The sequence below is a fragment of the Chelonoidis abingdonii genome, chromosome 6, assembly GCF_003597395.2.
Source record: "Chelonoidis abingdonii isolate Lonesome George chromosome 6, CheloAbing_2.0, whole genome shotgun sequence".
NCBI classification, from domain to species: Eukaryota; Metazoa; Chordata; order Testudines; family Testudinidae; genus Chelonoidis; species Chelonoidis abingdonii.
This window is the reverse complement of record NC_133774.1, coordinates 43,721,239-43,744,289: the sequence shown is the minus strand read 5'-3', so window position 1 is coordinate 43,744,289 and position 23,051 is coordinate 43,721,239. Positions and strand designations below refer to the sequence as shown.

At 38.4% G+C, this 23,051-nt stretch overlaps 1 protein-coding gene across 5 annotated transcripts in view; it reads right to left on the bottom strand.

Annotated features, from left to right (window-relative positions):
- Positions 1-7,478: 7,478 nt before the first annotated feature.
- The window catches only part of SREK1 (splicing regulatory glutamic acid and lysine rich protein 1), a 50,857-nt gene continuing 35,284 nt past the window's right edge, over positions 7,479-23,051 (bottom strand). For all 5 annotated transcript variants that reach the window (XM_032781100.2, XM_075066987.1, XM_075066988.1 and 2 more), the window contains 4 exons: positions 19,899-20,447; positions 16,580-16,675; positions 14,603-14,744; positions 7,479-13,497 (listed from right to left, as the gene is read on the bottom strand). In XM_032781100.2, coding sequence (XP_032636991.1) covers positions 13,345-13,497; positions 14,603-14,744; positions 16,580-16,675; positions 19,899-20,447 — 940 coding nt within the window. In that variant the 3' untranslated portion in view covers positions 7,479-13,344. The remainder of the gene's footprint in view (positions 13,498-14,602; positions 14,745-16,579; positions 16,676-19,898; positions 20,448-23,051) is intronic.

The window sequence follows — 23,051 nt, the reverse complement described above, 5'->3', positions numbered from 1 at the left end:
CTATAATATCCGGTTTCACTTCCTGCACCAGTAGCTCCAGTTCCTCCATCTTGTTACCTAGGCTCCTCGCATTAGTGTACAGACATTTTAATTTTTGGCGTTTGGCGTCAGTGACATTCTTTCCCCCGTCGTGCACAGACCTTCTACCACCAGCATCAGCCGTTAGTCTAGCTGCCAGCAACTACAATATTAATCAAGGATGAGAGCATCCCAAACTTGTCCTTTGGGTAAGTTTGGAGCTGAACTCTGCAGCTCGGGCCCAGCTTTATTATGAATATAATTCCATAATTAAGAGGACATGTTTAAATGATCAAGGTTGAAGATGTGAGCTCAAGCAAAATACATCTGTGAACTTTGACCAACATTCCTCTCTGAGCTAAAGTTTTTAAAATAGCTACAGCGTCTGTAACTAAAGGGAAACTGAACATGCTGAGTAATCATCATTAGGAATATAAAATCATCTTGTGGAAAATTACCTGCAGGCTATAAAGGTTATGGGAAAAGTTTTTATTGCCATTATGTTGTAATGTATGTAACTTTCAACTCCCTTTTAGAGCATTTCAATTTCATGTGTTTAATCCAGTCTTTAGTTAGAACTTATTCTGCTATAAAGTCCCCAAAGTAATTGCTATTCCTATGAAGCTTCCACACTTGTTTGAGCCTTGTAAATTTCTTCTTAATTCAAACACTATGAAACACTTATTAGATGTTAAATAAGCCTCTGAAGGCTTCAGAGCCTTAATTCATACCAACTTGATAATTACTTCACTTTTTGGCCCTGCCAGGTGTCTACATTTGCATAGCTGTAATGGCGAGATGACGGCACGTTTTGTTGAAAATGGCAAATGCAAAAATAATTTTGAATGCTTCTCCCCCCACGCTCTTTTGTTGTGTTTTGTTGAAAATGCTTGGAAAGATCACTTTTTAAGATTCGTGCCAACTTGGCCCTAGTATTCCACAATAAGAATACTACCTAGCTCTTGTACAGTGCTTTTCATGTATAAATTTTCAATCAAGAATTGTAAATCTTCTTCATGCTAGGTGACAAAGTGTAAAACTGACACTGATGTAGGGTTTGGGTGTTCAGCATGGAAAAGAAAATGCCTTAGTTTAAACTGTGTATGAAGTTTAACTTGTCAGAGATGAGGCCTACTCTGGCAGTTGCTATGTTACTAACTGTGTGTGGTGGTCTTTTTAACAAGATCATGCATCTTTAGTACAGGTAACTAAAGCTACACAAGTGATATCAATGAACAAAAATCACTCTGCAAGGGGACAGGCAAGGGAATAAAAGTGAACAATCTAGATACTGAGGGCTTGTAATCAGCCCCCAGTACCACTGAACACATTTTACAAATACTTTGTTAGGGAAGGTGGCTCTTCAAAGCCAGGGGGTGGTTTCCATTTACTGTTTAACTTCTATTAGTGGAAAATGGCAATTCTAAGGAGTGGACTGCTTATTGCTGGTGCGATGTGAGGAAGATAGTAGTGTTAGTGGTTCTTCTCTTCCTGTTCTGAGTAACTAAAGGACTGTGGTTTCCACAGCTGTCATTCCTGTGAATTTCACACTCATCTGACATATATGAAAATTAGTAAATTTCAGCTTTAAAATTATCATGATTCTCTCCACCAAAACCAGATTTGAAATAAAATATTGTAAAGCTCATGTAACTCCAGTCCTCAACTTCATATCCCCTCATAATAGGCCAATATAACCCTTTCTATATAACCTCTTCTCTCTTTGGCTTTTTCTTCCCCCACTGTCTTTTTGGCCACACTGTTGTCTTGAGCCAGTTACTGCTATGCCACATATTCACAACACAGAGCCTTACTGACCTCAAAATGGAGTCTGACATCAAGTGTAAATACCAGGCAGTCTAAAACAGAACCTGGTTAAGAGTGAAACTGACAGTTTTATTAGCCTGTCAGATATGCTCCTTCTTAACTGGAAAACGGAAACCCTGCCTTGCTCTTTTGAGAAACTTGGGGCAGCAAAGAGGAAAGGAATTTAAGAATTTTTCAAACATAATTTGGAAACCTTAGGGAAAAAACCAAAACAAATACCAAGTCTGATTTATTGTTGGCCGGGGTGTTCTGTGGTAATGGATGACTAGACACTGTTGGGGGATTCAAGACAATTACATATATACAGCAGTCAGGTTTTTCTTTTTGACTCAGCAAACCCATATGACTAATTACTCCCCCCCCCCTCATGAAAACTTGGTTCCAAGCCATTTGCAATTGAGGCCATTGGTGCTGGAACTAGGGGTGCTGCTGCACCTCTTGGCTTGAATTCGTTTCCATCATATACAAGGTTTGCTGTTTGGTTCAATGGCTCTAAGTACACCCACTACACAGATTGTTCCAGCAACCTTGACTGAGGCGGAGAGTAGGCTGAAAAAAAGTGTTAGAGAGATTTTTTTTAAATTATTAAATGAAATTAATAATAGGTATCTTACCAGGACACACAGAAATGAATATGCAAAATGAAAAGGCTAAAAGGATCACCCTGCCACCAATGGGCAGTACTGAAGCAACTGCAAACAAACAAACAAGCAACATATTCCTAGTATTCTAAGCGCACCATTTTCTATAATCATATACCATAGAAACAGATTAAAATGACAGCAAACTACAGCTGATAATTTCAATGGCCCCTTACTATATTTAGCCTGGTGTGTAAACAGTCTATTGCAACGTTAGCAAAATCACAGCAGCAGGCTACCAGGTCAGTAATATATATGTAAATAATAGTTTTATCAACATACTGTTCCAAACCTCAGTTTTTGCTATGAGGTATTGAAGAAAGTGTGCCTGGCAGTACCCATAAAACATACAGAGTTGAATTATTTACCCTTGCACAGTATTCACTGTAGTCATAAAAGTGTGTGTAACTAAGTACCTTGTTGCTAAATGCAGAAGCAGGTATTTAATTACAAGGTCTATCTTGTCAGGTCCAGTTGCACTGCGTCACACATTCTCCAACTGTAACACTGAGATTGCCTCATTTCATTTCAATTATGTTGAAACTGATGTGACACACTGATGCGTGTATTGGATGAAAACTAATAAGATTTAGTAACAAGTCCATTGTTTGTAGAAAAATAACTGTTTCCACCAATCATTCATAAACTGTTTAGATGATGAGAATAAGAGTGAGGTCAGGAAATTGCTCAAAATCTGAGTTGGCTATTTGTGCTTCTATCAGTCTAATTTTTTAAAAATTGTGCTTATAGCCATATTAACTGAGCAACTTTTGGCCATTTTACATTTGGTTGCTTTCCCCTCCGCCCACCCCATATTCTTTTTCATGTCTCCTCAAAGGCCTAGTGTTGTGGTGACCTTTGCTCTGACCATAGCCCTTTCTAGAGTCCACCAAAAGTTTTACTAGCCACTACCATTGTTTATTTTGTATGTAGCAGTACAGTAGGCGCATTGTGACTAGTTTAATATGGACCAAAATATGAACTGGAATCCCGGTATATAGTGTGGGGGCAGGGAAATCAGGCAAAAGGTAGGGAATGTTGCTTTGGTGGGGTAGCATTTATTTCTATGGAAAGTGAATTGTATAGGCCTCAGATCGTGATAGTTAAAGTGCTTTTTTTTTTAATATTGGTAGGTATCATTGGAAGGTTTCAAAGAACAAGTGTATCTGAAAGCAGGATTTGAAAGATGAGAAAGCATTGACCGGCGCACAGGCAGGCAAAGGCTGCTCCAACCACTCCAATCATGAGGAGAAGCATGGAACACAGAAACACAAAGCTCTCTTTTCCATCTGCCCTCTGACTTAAGTATGGTGCCTTTGCAATGCACCCAAATCTTGCAGTTTTGGAACTAGTTCTGATGCTTGTGTGCCAGACATTGGTTATTATCACAGAGTACACAGTATGGCACAATATCTAGTGTTGCTCAGGTGGAATAAAATCCTACAGTCCTTATTTAATCCTGGCTCAGGCAAAACTCCCATTGCACTCAAGGATTGAGTAAGGCCTACACGATTTACATGCTTTTTACTGTTCTAAATTAAAAAAATCTACCTATATTCAGGCTCTGAGTGTACTGGCAGCCATTTAAAAACAAATCGACAGTTCAATCAACCAGCCATTTGTTCTATCAAGCAGCAGCTCATAATCAAATATTAATCCTTGTGTGACTGGGTGCTCCACTTACTGCTAGTTTGACGCCTCCTCCTATCCACTCTGCAGATTAGCTCATCCGGTCAACACCCCATCTTGGAGTTACATGCCATGACTCCATCTCTCTCTTTGTTCCTCAGTCCCTTTCTCATTCCAGAAACCACATCATCCTCTTCATGACTCAGCCCTCTGGCCAGGTCACTCAGCGTTCCCTCTTTCCAAGGTATATCAGTCTTCCCATTCACCACCTCAGGTGCCACTCCTTCAGTGGTTGGTAGGGGAACTTGGGCCTACCCTCTACTCGGGTTCCAGCCCAGGGACCCCTACCAACACACAGCCAAGGTCTGTTCAGTCCCTGACCTGCCTGCTTCCTATTCTTCTGGTTCCTCCTCCTCCTCCTCCTCCTCTCCCCACCCCCTTTCTTCTGGCTGTACCAGTTCCTCCCTCTCCTCAGGGGGTAACTACAGACTAGGTCCCTAAAGCCTCCTTCCTCTCTCAGTTCCCTGGCTTTATAGGAGCCCTGCCTGTCCCTGCACTGGTGAGCTTCCCCTAATCAGGGCTTTCCTCTCAGCCTTCAGTGTAATAGGCAAATTGGCCTATCTGGCCTCTATTAACCCCTTTAGGACAAGTGTGTGGTGGAAACCATATCATACTCTGCCACAGCCAATGCCTCAATCCCCTACCAATCCTAAAAGCCCAGTGAAACAAATGGACCTTACAGAATGTCCTGAAAAATCAAAAGGCTATTTCAGATCAATCTGGGAGGGCACTGTAGAGACCTAGAGCCGTTGTGGAAAATAACTCCTGTTTCATAGCGAGGGGGATCTACCATCAGTGCCTTCACTGATCACAGCTGTGGTAGTCTATAAAGGAGAGAGAGGCAGTCTTTCTAGAAGGCTAGTCACAGGCTATTTAGAGCTTTATCAGTCAATATTGAAGTGTTTCTAATGCTACTTCTGTAATTACCTAAGCATAAGATTTCACACTATCGCAAGCCAGCAATATGTTGGTCACTAAGCCTATCCAGCTTGGCTTGGTGGAAGCACCTGGGAGTCAGAAAAATCCGAATTCTAATTGCATCACGGCTTGCTGTATGGCCTTGGGCAAGTCAATTACAGACCCCTCTGTACCTCACCTTCTCCATCTGTAAAACAGATCTAATCATACTTACCCACCTTCCTAAGCACTGAGATCTACAGCTGAAAATTGCTATTTAAGTGCAAAATTATTTAAAAAAAACCATAATGAATGCAATAACCAGCAAATAAACTAGTTGAACAGTGTGCTAGTCTTGCCAGGATGCTGTTGGGAGCATGCTGTTGTAATTCTTTGCAGAGAGGTACAACATTTGAGGAAGACGGACAAGAAAGATCCTGAAACAAACAAGTAGGATTTCCAACATTTATCCATGAACCATTCAGTTTAATTAATTCCCTAGCTACAATTAGAACGTATACCATATAGGAACAATCAAGGGGGAATCTTTAGTCAGCATGAATTTGAACCTCTGTAACGTTTGACTGAAATATTTTATTCCAAGCACAATAGTGAGGCACAGGTGTTTGCTTCTAATATTTTATATGCATTTCACAGACTTACTATAGCACCTTCCACCTAAACATCTCAAAGCAATTTTCAAGCATTCATAAATTAAGCCTTGCAACACCCCTACGTAAAAAGGTAAGTATTGTATCCCTGTTATGTGGATGAGAAAAATGAGACACTGAGCATTTAAATGACTTACTGAAAATCACAAAGCAAGTCTGTGAGAAATGAAAGTACACCCGGTCTCCTAAAACCCTTAAGTATATGGCCATCCGACCCATCCCTCAGCATGTTTAAGTTATTGTCTTAAGCAGCCAAATGACCACAACATATCTTCAGGAGTGGGGTCACTTTCTGATCATAAGAGCCTGAAGGCTGAGGTGAAATTAAATTTGGCTAAAAGAAATAGTAGTCTAATACTTTTAAAGGAATCTTGGTAAAATAATGAAGGTTCCCCTTTAAAAATCTATGAAAAATTGCTAGTCTAGACAGCTAGCGCAGTAAAATAGAAGTGTAATGAAAAGTATAAGCTTAAACACTTCAGTGGCCATGTTCAACATGGAATACTGGATTCAATCTGAATTTCTGACCATGAGGCTGTTAAAAACAGTAGGAAAGTGCACGTATCAAGGAGTCTGGACCAACTCTTTAAAATATTGATCCAATTTGATTTAAACCTACAATCTTTTCTTCCAGACTCTCTCTCAAAAAAATGAAATACTTCTATCATTTATGCTTGACTACAGTTTTAGAAACTCAAAGTTAAATACAAGAAGCACATCTTATTTTTAAAACACTCCCTGTCCACGTGCCATTCCCCTACTTGAATATAAAGATTTGTACTTGATTTAAAAATAAATTAACCTTATTTAATGAAACCACACAGCACATTGTTCAGGACATGATCTGGGCCCCATGCTGAGACATCACTTTATTTCTCACATGAACAAGATTTTTTTTCCCTTCACCCTTCAGAGGAGAGCAATGCAGTCTCCTCACAAGGAAGCAAAAGCACCCAGAGTAGAAAACAGCGGTCAGCTGGAATGGGAACAGTTGGAGTCAAACCAGCCAGAAAATGTACCATAAATAGGGCAACTTTCAAAACCAATATGGGAAGATTCTTATTGACATAGGGCAGGATTTTCAAGAGTGCTTAAGTGACACAGGAAAACAAATTAGATTTGTGCTCTGAAGCCACCCAGAGCCAGATTTCCAAAGATATTTAGCCCCTGGAAGATGCAGATAGGTGCCTGATGGGATTTACAGAGTGCCTACACAAGTGAAGGGCCTCACTCCTATATACTCTTGATACTTTTGAAAAAATCACACTCTCAATGAATTGATATTATTTATTGTTAGCACTAAAGAACTTGGGTGAAATTCTGACCCTATTTAAGTAAATGGGAGTATTGCCATTGACTTTAATGGAACAAAGTTTTTACCTCTTTTGTTTAAAAGGAAAAAAATCCTTGGTGGAACTATTAGAGACAAGTAACCTCCCAACCAGCCTCTCAGGATCGCTTAGCACTCTGAGGCCTTGTGTACGCTAGAGAATGTTGGCGAGTTAAACACTGTTTAAGCCTCCCACGTCCATTCCTGTAATACACTCTCCATTTCTAGCCCTCAAGTTCAGTTACCAGCCATTCAATTCTCTGGTGTAGATGCAGCCTGAAGGCACAAAAAGGAGCACTTCAGAAAGCTGAGCAATCTGCCATGCTAGCCAGCCAGCATGAAGGTAACAATTTTTCACTAAAATCAGACTGGGTTAGGCGAGAGAGTTTCCAAGACACACATTAATAAAAAAAACCTTAGGACTTATTTATTTACAAAAATAGCAACATAATAGTAGCAGCATTTGACATTTCTTTACTGTACTATTTAATAATTGCTTTATTAACACACAAGTATACATAACCGACACAGAACAATTTTACTTCTTTATTATCAGAAACACCTAGTATTAGGAGAAGGGAAATTATTAGTAACAATTTTTATACAGTAGTGCCAAGTCCCCAGTCAGATCTGGGAGCTTTTTGTGCTAGATATTGTGCAAAAAGTAAAACATGGGCTCTGCACCTTAGAGATCTAGAGAAGAGGCAAAGGATCCACTAATGATTAATGAAATGAACTGTGCATAACTACCAACCTGTCTCCAGTGCTCCACCACCACGTTGTTTTGTTTAAATAGTGGAGTTATGAATCTGTTAACTGGCAATTTTTCAGCAGTTCATGAAAAATAAGTTGTTTGGATCACAGAATTAATGTAGATGTATGAACCTTTTACCTTAACTCAGCAGTTCAAAGCCAAATGCATTAGTCACTGACTGAAAGCCCGGTGACCTGAGAGTTATGAATTAGTTGTCCCATATCCTGAAAACCACTCTCAATTGGCACCATTGAGCTGGAAGTCTCATTAGTGACTCTAAGAGCTGAATGTATGGTAAGACTAAGCTATGATCTTACTGCTGCCAATGGCAGTCCTTTCAGGTCAGGTGTGAGGCACATCAACCAATCCGTGTGAGAAAGATTGTACTACTACTGCCAGGGTGATACTTATTTTGTGGTCAAAAGACTTTAGTATCCATGTTTGTCAAAACATGGCACTAAACTGACTCTTTAAAACAATATACAATCAAAACAGGCCAAATATTCTCAGAAATAATCACACGATAAAGATTTCTAAAGCAGAAAACAAGCAAACAGCTAAAGTCCATTTTTACAAGGCACTATCATCCTGCAGTAGGCCCAATAGTCACAAAACAGTCAAACTTTATTGGGACAAAGCTCTTTTTCACCTTCTTAGATTGTAGAATTGATCATTTCAAAACAGTCCATGAGAAACAGTTGATAACATTTCTGAAATGTAGAATACCATTACAAATACAACTGATAAAGTATAAAGGAGTAAAATGGTTTCCCTCTCAGACCAGGCCAGTGCCTTACTGGGTTGTGCTTTATACTGAATGTAAAAGATGCACTGCGGGAAAAGGCAGCCGAGATCTCAAGACCAGCTTATTCAATTGTTGAATACGGAATGCAGTAAAGGAAAAAAACATACATGGATGTGCTCAGATACCCTGCAGATGAGAGCCATCTAAGTATGATAGATAGATGCCTAGAGCAGCACGAGCTATGCAGAAAACGTGATGACAAGCCTCCTTGTTGTTGGATTTGAAATAGGATATAAATTCTATATGCAAAGGAGCTCTTGGTAAGTTTGGAATGAAAGGTTTGTGGCTGAGGGGATGCTTATCTCACACAAACCTACATTTAAATAATGCTTTACTTTTCATTTTCAATATAATAATAAACATTAGATGGAGATTGACTCAGCTTTTTTCACATTATTTTACACAATAATCGAATAATCGCCATCTGAAGATAAGTTGACTGTAAGACTAAGGCCTGGTCTACACTAGATATTAAGTTGGCATAACTAAATTGCTCAGGGGTGTGAAAAACCATACCGCTGAATGCCATAGGTAAGCTGACCTAAGTCTCCATCTCACAGCGCTAGGTCTACGGAAGAATTCTTCCATCAACCTAGCTACTCAGGGAGGTGGATTACCTCTGCCGACAGGAGAATTCCTCCGATCAGTGTAAGTAGTTTTTACACTGAAGCATTACAGCAGCGCTTCAGTGGCGCACCTGTGCTGCTGAAGAGTTAAGTGTAGACAACCCTTTAATGTAAAACAAATGACATATGTCTATGAATTTCACCTATCCATTCTCCATATTTTCGGGAAGAACACTACATCTTTCTCAAATAAGCACCTGCTGATTTTAATGGGAGTTTTACCAGAGTGAAGTTTGGAGGATCAGACCCACTAGGTCCAATTAATCACTGTTACTTTTGTGTCACTCCCATTTTAAACTGGTTGAAAATGCAATGAAATCAATAGTTGCATTAAAATAAAGCTGGAGGAGCAACATGTGGTGAATCAGGTCCATCATGTCCCCCAACTTGCTTGTAATAGTGCAGATATTTAAAAATGGTTCATAGTTTATACTGCTGAAACCCAATTTTCAGGCTAACAGCTACAAAAGACACCTACGATTTCATCATCTTTTTTAAAGAAAGTCTAGCAAAATAAGAATGGGTTAGCTATAATCTTATTTCATTATAAGATGAACAAACAAAAACAAACCAGATATTTCAAGTCTAAAACCCACGTAGAAGATAGCTTCTCCAAGAGGCAAGAACTACCTGCTTTTAATTATTATTTAGATGAATGGAAAAAATGAAGCCATTCTGAAAGAGAACAATATATATGTGAGCAATTTTTTTTACCAACCAAAATTGCCTTTGCTTATTATTTTCTGCTTAGGTAAAAAGTACTGAAATTCAAACCTTTGAGTTCTACAATGGATAAACACAACACATTTTTGCACAAAGGATGAAATTTTGAATTCATGAGTTCTTCCCTGAAAAGTGACTATAACCATGGAATTGTGGGATCTAGGATTTTCTTTCCCCTTCACCAATAAAGGTTTTGCAGGGAAATTATTTCCTTGGTAACATCTGTTTACCTCAACTGATTTACACAGAGTTAAATGCATAGCCTTTTAATTGGAACTTCAAAAAACCCCCAAAATCTTGAAACAGAATCCAGCTCACTTTTTCTTAGCTATGTCACCCCTACAAGAATAAGTTGCAAAAATGTTAGTCACTACTGTTCACAGATTATTCTGAACAAACATTCAGATTTGTTGGATAAAAAGATGCCATTTTTACAGTCTCTTTTCAGAGTGGAAAAAGCCCAAAAAGTTAAACTATGATTTGCCAACACTTTCAGCTATGGCCAATGTTGATTCAGATTAAACCATATTTAAAATATTTATCTAACCATTACTAAATATGTTGTTCTTGAAAATATATACTTCACTCACTTTCAGCTAGTTTACCTAGACTGATGATAAAAAATGCAATGTTACATGGCAGCACGGCATACCACCCTGCTATGAAGGAGACACCGGTCAACTAGTAGAGGCTGTGCATGTTGAATAGTTGATGCACACGATCCTTGGGGAGCAGCGCATGAACTGTATTATTAAGCAGCAGCTTTATAAATACAATCCACCTACTGCAGAGGCACTGTTCTTGGATGAGGCTAATTCTCTGGTGGTGGGCTTTTGGGGAAGGGAAAATGGAGTAATAAAATATGCTTTCTAGGAAAAATCCCGCAGTACAAGAGAATATGCTGAATTATGGAACACACACTCCAACTAGCTAGTAAAACTGCTAGTCTGCTGTTGCAAAAATTTTCAATTTTTCTTAGATATTGTTGTTAGACATCCATACGCAATCTTTTATGAATTTCTGCCACATTACAGAGCTGTGCAATTTCAGAATACTAGAAAGAAAAACAACCAATAGGAATCAAAATAAATGTTGACATCTGAAACATGAAGCCATGTGTGAACACCATTTGACTTCTCACAGGATATAGCATAAAAGCTAATTTTCTAAATGCTATGTATATTACTGGCATGCACTTTCCAAATCAGAGCACCCTCCTGAGAAAAAGTAGATCAACTAAGAATGTTCCTTTCAAATATATATAAACAAAAACTTCCCTCTAAAATACTTAATTTTATTAGTGAAATGGTACCAAAGATAACAAGTATACAAACAATCTTTGCTCTATGCTACTTACACATAAATAAGACAGCTGTTGTTCCAAGACCTGATCCTTCACTGTCTTTCTATAAGCATAGAAATTTGTCATTCTTTTATTGGAATAAGCTGTTCACCAGCCAACTGCATGTGGCTTAAACATCACAAAAATGACCATCTATACTTTACACGGTAAAGCATTTTCTATAGTTTTAATGGTACATAGTGGCAAGACACTTCAAATCCTAACAAAAATAAAGAGTGATTAAGCAGCTGCACAAACTGGGTTTCTTTACCTTATAAAGTGGGCAACTTTTCATTCCCCATAACACACTTAGGCTTCTGTAAGTATTAACTTTAAAAAGGAAAATCGATTTGAAAGTAACTAACTAATATGCTACTTAGCTTTTAAAATTGATAGAAATAACTCTTCCCATGAGGTAAGGCAATTAAGTCTTTTGATTGTATTACACTGTATTAAAAATAAGTCTACTTCATTTTAGTATTAAACAAGTTTTAAAGGTCTGACTTTTAAGAAGTCTTATAATGATGAGATTACTTCAGAGCACAAGTCATACTTTTACTTGACAAAATATTTGCAGTGCGTCATTCTCTCAAGTTACATGCTTTCTCCCCAAAGAATGGATCCAAGAAGGACATAGAATCTCTATCACATAACTCTAATGTAAATTCAACTACTATTCTTTTCAAACAAACTTTGCACACAAGTCCTTTCACATCACACAACCAACATTAGAGAAGATGATTGAGAGGTAATGATAAGGCCATTCAATGTACAGAAAAAGGTTAAAGAGCTCCCTTTGATTTTGATGAAATCAGAGCATGCTTTGTATTCAGTTACCATACTTCATAGTACGATGGTCTCCAAACTGCACTTTTGCATTCATTTATAAATTTCTTCTTAAAAATGGAGTTTCAATCTTGTACCAAGTGAACCCAGCACAGCTTTTCTGACAACTCACTCACATTCTTGTCTACTGGTATGGTGTTGGTAGAACAGCCATCGAGATTATGTAAGATGTAACTCAAAATTAATAGCATATATAAAGTTCCAGAAAATATACATTTTAAGAAGGCACTAAAGCTTTAGCTTGTGCTCCCATATACTATTTTGAAAACAGGGGTATTGATTTTCATAATGACGCCTGTACCATATGCAGCGGAACAGACCCACTGCAATATGGCTCAAAACAAAACCAGAAGATCTGAAACCACTATATAGATGTGCTCACTTTTGAGGGTAGGGGAGGGGGAAGAAACCCAGTAGGCTGAACTATTATGTACAATATGGTGGTTGTTCCTTCTATAAACAGGACAGTAGTATGCCTTGTTCAACTACTATTAAAAGAAATATTCATTTTAGGGATAGTAATAAGAAAATGACTTTAAATAAGAAAAAATGAATCTAAGCAGTGAGCAAATGAAAACTTAATAGTCAGTGGGCGTTTAACGCAATAAAGGCAAAACTATGTACTAAAGTAAAAACCCTTTTTTTCCATAGATGTCATTTACAAGGAAAAGTGTGTATTTTTGCACCATTTCCAAGCACATTATCAAAACAGTACACACTGAAATGTAAAAAAAAAAAAACAAAAAAAAAAAACAAAAAAAAAAAACCACAAGGAAAAACAATACAAAATTCATTAACCAGAAATATTTTAACAACTTCCAATGCATACCTTCAGCTTATACAGGTCTACATCTTTCAATTTCCACTTATTTGAAACAGTTCTTGGCAAAAGTTAACATAAATCATTTTACAAATAAGTACAGCCATCATGGAAATGCATGGATTCTCACAGATGAATAGTTCTGATGACATTTGCCTTTATCATGGCATATATTACTGGTCCATGGTCTTTCTTGCTTTCTAGCAAGAAGAGAACAAAGCTATCACAAGGATTGGAAGAGCTACTAGTACATATCATCCTGCTCAGTAGATTGCTTTGATGTTTTCTTCCTCTTTCAGGGAAATAAAAAGCTTTGGATTCATCCCACAGTTGAGTCAGAGGTCCATTCGTTACTTTATACCTCTTCCATTTTAACTGGGAGGTTTTCTTCATTTGGTTGACAGTTCCCATTCTGTTGTAGTCTGACTTCATCTGTCCTTTGTGTATCTTTGTTGTCTCCTGCCTTGTTAATTTCTGAATTTGGATCCTCTTTAGTGTGATCTTTGTCCTACCAAGAATGTTAAAAAGTTATATTTTTATAACAACAATATTCCTTATTATGCCAAGATTTCCAGAAGTAACTGGTGATTTTGGATGTTTACATTTCTCGATACACAATGTGAGACAGCTTAAAGAGGCCCAGTTTTAAGAGCGTGAGTGCTCAACAGCCTCTGAAAATCTGTCCCATTTAAGGGTGTCTGAAGCTGGGCACCCAAAAAACACCAATCGCTTCTGGAAATATTTGCCTTAAAGAATTATATTTTGCTATATACAATTATTCAAAAGTGAAATAAAACAGAACAACAGTACTAGGGAGATATCACTAACAACTTTATAATTAAGACTTGGCGGAGTTTCCATTTAAACCAGGACTAGCTCTCTCAATTTCTTGTCTTAATGGTTAAATATTTTACCAAAATTTCTGTTCGGACGTCCACTACAATTTTGTGATAGCTCTTGGATAAAATAATTATTGAAGTCTGTAGAGGAATCAATTAAAAATCAGCCACTTTTTAAATTGGACACTTGCAGTCTCACTTTTTCACTTCTATAGTTAAATAGCCACAATTACAACTCTCTCAAGGAGAGGCTACTTTTGAAATGTTAAGATCAAAAGATCACAAGGTAATCAGTCTGAACATTTGATTTTTGCTAATAAAATTCGTATACTTCTGTTCCCTGACCCACTTACTGAACCTCCAGCTTTGCTCCTTGTAGAGTTTTCTAGCCAGCCTTTGACCCTGGGGAACCAGGAGGCAGCACTGTGGAAGGGAAATACAAGGTAGACACATAGTTCTGCAACTGAGCTGCCTTTTTTTGGATGGCTACAGGTAGCCAAACTACTCCACGTCTCTTTATTCTATCACACTCATTTCTCTCTACCTACCCACTCAAGCACCTGAAGAGCTGGGAAGGTTCAAGTAGGGAGACCCAATTGAATGGATCTGCCAAAGTCACTTTCTTTTGGAGTACTTGTCTCTTGCTGGTAGGAACTATACTTATATGTCCAAACTTGCAAAGAATGAAGACATAAAGGACAGATTTTGCCAAGAATCAATCAAACTCTACTGTTTAGTCACTTTCCTGTTCATCACTAGTTCATAAGTTCTTACCTTCAGTGTAGTAGTGGTTTTGTCAGACTTCTCTTTCCCATCTTTTTCTTTGCTACTTTTTTTCTTGGATGTGGATTGCTCTCTCTCTTTTCTTTCATTATTTGAATCCCTTTCTCTCTCTCTCTTTTTGTCCTTCTTATTTCTGCTTAAGAAAGTTTTTAGACATTCAGTAATCGAGTAAACGAATTGAATACTGTAATTCTTAGAATCAACCCTTCATTTTCAGTACTGAACTGTAACACTAAGGTGTATGTAAGAAACTAATTCCACAACTTATTTTTAAAAGTATATTTTCTGAATCATCCGGGTAGCAGACTTCTAAGAGACCCTGAGGATGTACAGGTCGTGGAATTTACTGAAAGGACAAATCTCTTCATGCCAAATAATAGTGATCAGAAGTATTTCTAAATACAAATATGACCAAAAAAATCCAAAGTCCATATGTATCGTATGTGCAAACACGCAAAACTTATTAAGTACAGTAACTCCTCACTTAACTTTATAGTTATATTCCTGAAAAATGCTACTTTAAGCAAAACAACGTTAAGTGAATCCAATTTCCCCATGAGAATTAATGTAAATGGGGGGGGGGGGGCCTTAGATTCCAGGGAATTTTTTTTCGCCAGACAAAAGACTATACACACACACAGTATAAAAAAGCTTTAAACAAACAATTTAATACTGTACACAGCAATGATGATTGTGAAGCTTGGCTGAGATGGAGTCAAGAGGGTGAAACGCCTTACTGCTAAATGATGAACTAGCACTTGGCTGAGCCCTCAAGGGTTAACACAATTGATAGCCTGCTGGCCAGATGCGGCGCAGAGAACTTAGGGGAGCTGATAGCGGGGCTGCCAGTCCACCCTGGTTCCAAGCCCCCACCAGCTAGGTCCAATGGCTGCTCCTCCTGCAAGCAGTAGACAAAGCAGGTGGCTGCCAACAATGTTATAAGGGAGAATTGTACAACTTTAAACGAGCATGTTCTCTAATTTATCAGCAACAAAACAACGTTAACTGGGATCTTAAGTGAGAAGTTACTGTGCTGTATTGTATACTTATATCCATTAAAAAAAGAAAAGAAAAAGGTAATTTATCTTACACTCCCAAGTCACTTGCATTGATCTGGAAATAACTGCTCACACACAAGGTTTTTCATCATTTGCTCTTTTGTTTAATAGCTATCAGATTTTGGGAAAGTAAATTCACAATCTTTTTCTTAAGAACAACTGACTGAAACAGTTCAATGGTTTGCAGATAGCAACTGCAGTTTGATTCCTTTAATCTCCAATTAGATCTAGAATTACTATCAAAACATTAAATTGCAACCCAGTCCCGCATCTGTGAGACTTTCCAAAACAATGGGTAAAAGAGAGATGAGATTAAATATTTGTAAAAATGCAAAACACTGTATATTTTCTTACTCAAAAGAGCTGAAGAGTTTCATTTTCAAATATATACAAAGAGAGGAGCAAACTGACAAAGGACAGCAGTACAGAGCAATAAGGATTTTTGATTCGTTTGTAGGTAGAGAATGTAAAGCGCTTCAAAATAATAAATCAATTTAAGATTGAACTGAGACCTGAATCACTTTGACCAAATGAAATTATCTGCAGTGACAGAAGTGTAATAAAAGAGACTTAGGCAGGGGTGATAAACTGATGAGAACAGTGTTTCCAAACAGGTTTTTTCCATATTCCCAGATTCACCATCTAAGATTCTGTTTTGGACAAAGAGGGCTGATCTTGTCATTTTTCATTTACATACAAGACTGGCAGAAAGCTTCTTACATATACTGAAAAAAAAACAAAAACAAAAACAAAACACAAATAAAACCTGCCCAGAAGAATCCAAATCTCCTCAACAATTTTTTTGCATGATATTGGTACTGATACTGGGAAACTGATGAAATTCCAGTATGGGAGAAAGATTTTCCTTTTTAGCTGCCCATTTTAGTTCCAATATGTATATAAAACCCACCTCCTTGGTGATGGAGACCGAGAGGACTTTCTCTTTGATGTTCTGGATGTTTTTGGAGACTTGGAAGGACTTCTACTCTTCCTCTTACGCCTTTCTCTGTAAGACCAAGAAGTTCAAAATTAGGCGATGAAGATGCACAATAAATCAGACAATGGCACATGAAAACAGATGGTTCTTAACATTATTCTTTGGCATGACAACTGGTTGACACTGTTAATGTCCTGCAACATGCTGGGGCCACTACTAAGTGTATGCCTCACTGATTGCACATACATTACACAAGTCAAGAAATTTAAAGCTTTGTGTAAGTGAAAGTTTTGCAAGAGGAATGGCGGAGGGAAGTAGCAGAGGGAGATTATGCTTCTTCAGATTTCTGCTATATCACATTTTGTAAGGGAATAAATTTACCATCTCAGCCCAAACACCTCTATCAGTTGATAATAGGAACCTGATAAGAGTTAAATTTCTTATTACCTATTGTCATTACAGTAAAGCCCAGGATGAGCACCTCATTGTATTAGAAGCTATTGACCTCAGCGGGGCCAGGGTCACCTATGGTCCCTCCTCTGAAGAGTTTGCAATATAAGAAATGTTCTTCCTTCAACATAAGAACCAAGAATTATCATTATTAAACATGAACGCTTAAATTATCAGCTGAGTTGATGAGTAATGAAAGATAAACTATTACTAGAACACATTACAAATACACACATTTTAAAGGGGAAATGAAAGAAAGCTTTTAAACTGTCTTGTCTTGAGTTTGGAGATCTAAATTTCCTCTATAGCAGCTAATGAAACCACTAACATTTACCTTGTATGGATCTGCATGCCTTACAGCGATCTGAACCTCAATTGTAAAATATGATGATTCCTGTGGCCCTGATCAAAGAAAGCACTTAGGTATGTGCACAAATTTTAAGCGTGTGAGTAGTCCTGCTTCAATAGACTAATGTATTTAAACTTGAGCATGAGCTGAAATGCTTTGTGGGTTCAGAACCAGAGGAGCCAGCTCCCCACAGTATCAGTCCCAGAGGTATTTGTTGTAAATCATGACAGAGGACATTTTAATATGGATTAAAACATATCTATTATTATTACTTCTCAAAGGATGACATGCTATCATTAACAAACAATGCCGTGTAAAAAAAAACCTAGGACACAATAGTTGTATGGGACGGTTGAAGCCCAACAAAATCCAACAAACACAGGAAATTCAGATTAAGTCAGATTCTTAACATTTATTTAAACAGGAGTTTGGGAGGGTTTTTTACTAGTTACCCCAGGTTTCTATTTTAGGATCTAAACCCGAGTGTTGCTGAGTTCTCATAACTCCCTCTGACTGCAAGTACAATAAACTAGGCACAAAACAAAAATAAATTAACTAGATCTAAAGATAGTTTTATATTAAACTACAGTAGAAGTTCTATCAAAATGGATGCCCCTTTCCTGCTGGCATTTTTCAGAACAGAAAATTGTGTCATGGTTTATTTCAGAAATTTGACCAAGCAGGACAAAAAGGGCTCAGGAGAGCTGGAAGTTTCTCAAAGAGACAATATTAAAAGCACAACAGAAAACTATCCTTATACAAAGGAAAGATTGAAAGAATAGTAAGAAGCTCTTTAATGACCTGAAAATCAAAAAGGAAGCCTACAAAAAGAGGAAACAAGGATAAATTGCTAAGAAAGAGTACAAAAGAATACCACAAGACCGTAGGACGAAAATCAATAAGGCTAAGGCTTTGTCTACACTGCCAATTGAACGACAAAACTTTTTGACATTCACAGGTGCTTAAAAAAAGCCCCCAAAAGACAAAAGTTTTGCCGCGGCAAGTGGTATTGTCTCATTGTCAGCAGGTGAGAAGGATGCGGGGGGGAGGGGGGCCTCTGGCTTGGTGTGCAGGCTCTGGGTGGGGCTGGGGATGAGAAGTTTGGGGTGCAGGAGAGTGCTTCGGGCCGAGACTGAGGGGTTCAGAGGGTGGGAGGGGGATTGGGGCTGGGGCATGGGTGTGGGCTCTGGGGTGGGGCTGAGGATGAGGGGCTTGGGTGCAGGAGAATGGAGAAGTATGGGGAAGGCTCTCAGATTTGCCTCAAACCAGTAGCATCCTCAGCATCACCAGAACCTTTCAAATACTGAGAAAGAAGAGGATGCGCTTTGGGGTTTTTTTGCACAAAGAAATATCTGAATACTGATGGCCTCTTTCAGTGTGTCCAATTTACAGAATTCAGAAGAAGAGTGACATTTCTTTCCCTTTTTGACTCTTCTTAGGCCCTGAACTGGCTGGTCTCTTTTTGCACTTTGGAATCAATATTCAACTTGGCCTTCCATCAAAAAAAAGAAGGGCCTGTTCCTGACGTGGATGGAGAGTCCTTATGAGCCAGGATATCAGAAATTACCAGAAATTGGACTATCAATCCCTCTGAGCTCTTCAGGTGAAAGTGGCACTATAGAGAACCTCCCAGATAGGCAAGTTTCACTAAAGTATAAGAGGCATTGTGTCAGTGAGTCTGCCATGTACATCTTGGCTTTACGCAAAGGGCACCATTGAAGCCAGATATATCGATCCTCAGTTCCAAAGGAAGATCCCCTTGGCACAAATACAAAAATAAAACAAACAACAGGATTAAACTGCACAACGCAAATTCACACTAACTTTACTAAACTACAATAAAAGCTAAGTAGAACAAGATAAATAGGTAATATTCCTCTGCTCTCTCTTGGCTGTTTTTAGCATGCAGGGAACAATGCAACAAGGCTCTAGTGGCTAGAAGTAACTGAGGAACCATATAACTTGGAGCCCAAATGGTTGGTGGAACAAGAGAGCATGCACACTGCCTCACACACAAAGCTTTCTAAAATAATCCAATATACAATATAGGGGCATCCCAAGAGCGTGTCTCAAAGCAGGCAACCACCTCAAAAAAGAGCTAACTATCACGCTGAGAGAGGATACTGCACAATTATCTGAAGGACCAGAGCTGGCTAAATCTGAAACCAACTTTTGTCAGTCCTGTTCTTTGTTAATCTCTTATGTGACATAAAAAACCCAAACTTCCTGCTGATTATTTATGTCATAAAGCTAAATGCAATAAATGTTGCTTTCCCTGGAGTTGAAATAAAACGTGTAATAATTTCTGAACCGAAACAAAGCTTCAAGGTTTCCTCCCCAGAATCAATTTAGAGAGAATATCACAGAAAATTAAATTCTATCTTATTAATAAATGACATTGCAATACTGATGCATAGTATTCAGGTTTTGTGTTATCTCATTATACTGACAGGTTAAGAAATAGTATAGCAAAATTATCAAACAGAATCAAACCTGCTAGAACTACGAGATCTTCTTAGAGAACTGTAGCTTCTGGGCGGTGTTCTGGATCTCTTCTCTTTCTTCTTTTTATCATCGCTCTCTTTGGACCTCTCTTTTTCTCTTTCCCGCTCCTTGTCTTTGTCCCCTTCCTTATCTTTGTCCTTCTCCTTGTCACCCTCCTTCTTCTCTCTGTCCTTCTCCTTAACCTTCTCCCGATCCTTTTCCTTGTCCCTGTCCCCCTCTTTCTCCAGGTCCATCTCCTTCTTGTCCCGGACTACCTCCTTCTCTTTGTCCCTGTCCTTCTCCCTATCCTTGACCCTCTCCCGGTCTTTGTTCCTCTCCTTTTCTTTGTCTCTGTCCCTCTCTCGGTCCTTGTCCCTGTCTTTTTCTTTATCTCTATCCCTATCCTTGTCCCTGTTTCTCTCTTTGTCTCTGTCCCGCTCCCTCTCTTTTTCTTTATCTCTGTCTCTCTCCTTCTCCCTGTCTCGGTCCTTGTCCTTCTCTTTGACCTTCTCTTTTTCCTTGACCCTTTCTTTGTTTTCTTTGTCTTTTTTCTTGTCCCTATAAAAAAGAAACATTCATTCGTCATTGAAATGACCCTAATAAAAAGCTGAGTTCACACCTTTACCCTACTAATAAATGCTCAACAAAACTCATAATTCTCGCCTTCAAAAATAATCACAACTATGCAAAATGTAAATATCCCACCCACCTCATTCCTAACAATCTAGCTTTTTTTCCCCCCTGCAGCAGCTGAAGGCAGAGGTATAAAAAAGAAAGAAAAAAAACAATTAATCTTTAGACTGATGACATTATAGTATAGGAACAGACTATGAGTAAGTACAGTATATAGCCTATGGACATTTGTAGGAACCTGATTGCTGAAGTAGACTTTCCAGCATTCTGTGGGAAATCAGATTTTTTTTAATTTGGCTTTTAAATATTTCTTCTCATAACAATGAGGAGTCCAGTGGCACCTTAAAGACTAGCAGATTTATTTGAGCATAAGCCATGCATCTGAAGAAGTGGGTTTTTTTTACCCACGAAAGCTTATGCCCAAATAAGTGTTAGTCTTTAAGGTGCCACCGGACTCCTCACTGTTTTTGGGGATACAGACTAACATGGCTACCCCTCTGATACTTCTCGTCACAGGGAATCCATCACCCTAAAATGGACTATAAGACAGTGTTTCCATTTGTGGTTAGGTCCAGTAAAGAACAGAGACAACTGTATATAATTTTTATTGAGTCTGCAAAAAAGGAACCCTACACAAATAAAGTACAATGATTTGGATGTATATATATGCATATTTAATTTTTTCCCCTCAAGTTAAGTAAGTATTTTAGGAAAAATTGTAAGAGCTACCAGCAGCAAGAGTTGGCAGCTATGCCAAAAATTTTGTTGTGAGAACCCCTGCTACAGGATAACCACATCCTCAGGAACTCACTAAAGAAGCTCAAATTGTAAGTTTTAGTCTTAAACTGCTCCGCCACACAAATATAAATTATATATATATATATGACACAAATCCAGGATAATTGTTATTGGACTTTAAACAAGGGAAGTTAACGTATATATTAACAAAGGAGGGGAAAATATACAGACTGATGGATTCCCTGTTATAAAAAGGCAAATTTACAGGCAAAGGCAACATTGATAAATTGCATCTATATGAGACTAAGACAGTCTGGATTAGGCTATTAGGAGTTGGCAAGCTACCCAAAATGCAGAAAGGGAGGAAGAAAACAGAAGCATACGGCTCACGGAAGCATGGTAGACTGTAGAACCTGATGATTAAATGCTGTACCTGAGGAAAATGGGATATCCATACTGCAATATTTTGTGAGAGAGTGGACACATATCCAGGGTGCTGCTTTGCACATTTCTTTGTAACAAACAATTTCAATATATATGAGAAGTGGATACAGATTTTGTAGAATAGGCTCTTATAATAGATGGAAGGATTTTATCATCTTTTGTATATGACATATATTACTTATAGCCACTAGCACATGGTTTCTTTTGCAGCTGGAGATGGTTACTTTTTGAGCTATGAGGCCAGTTTTGAGCTATGAGGCCAGTTTTGCCAGAACAATCTTTTTCCTGAAAGAGTTTGTTCTGTCCAACTAATATTTAATGGACTAACGGACATTTAACTTCCCCAGAATGAGAAGAATTGGGACAGAACCAAGACAGAAAGAAAAGAAAATGAGGAAGCACCCACTGGTTCCAAGGGCAACTCTTTTAGTTCAACCAAAAAAATTCAGCTTCCAGATGGCCACAGAAGCTTTGATTGGAGAATGAAATTTTGCTACTGCCTTGGTAAGCCTGCAAACATGGAAGTCTGAACACAAATTCTCCTTTCCCAGCTGAGAGGGCTCATAATGCAGCCATATGAATATATAAGGGGTTGAGGTTCAGACCTTTACTTAATCTATCAAAGACGACGACTAATTTTGACAGTTATTGAATATGAGCCAAGGCTGTGTTCAACACATCAATTTTTGAAGACAAGTCAGACACATTAGTAGGCCTGACACATACAATCTTTCCTGGATTGGAGGAATACATCCAGTATTTGCATGGAGTACCCAAGTTCCCACAGATTCATCCTCTCAAGTTCTACAAGAACACCTAGAACTTGTCAATGTCTTGACAACAAAATGATCTCTGAGTCAGAAGGTCTCTGGTGAGGAGTACTCATCTGAGAGCAGCGGTTGCTGAAGAGGCATCATAATCACTTTTCAGAAAATGTTCCAATCTTTTAGCCACTGAGATTTTGGAAGCAATTGTTCCATCTTGCAGGATTGGCTAGTTTTGCTTTGGTGGTTTTTGTTTATGGCTCAGATGAAATCTGAAGGTTTCTCTAGGCTGTGGGGCTCATTTGGGATGATCCCTCCAAAAAGCGACCCAATGAAAAGCTTATGTGTTTGCATAAATATTTCAAATCAAATACCCTGAAATTTCGGGATAAGAAAGAACTCCGGGAGAATAAATGCCAGAAGAGATCACAATAAGAGGAGCCAGTAATAGGTTTGCAAAGCCCAGGATGGCTAGACTGGTTGAGAAAGATTAAGCTGCTTTGGCTACCAGTACAGGACTTCCTCTAGGAGGCTCATAAGTGTAGCTAGAGCTCCCTTCAGACAAAGTCCATCGATGGCCCAA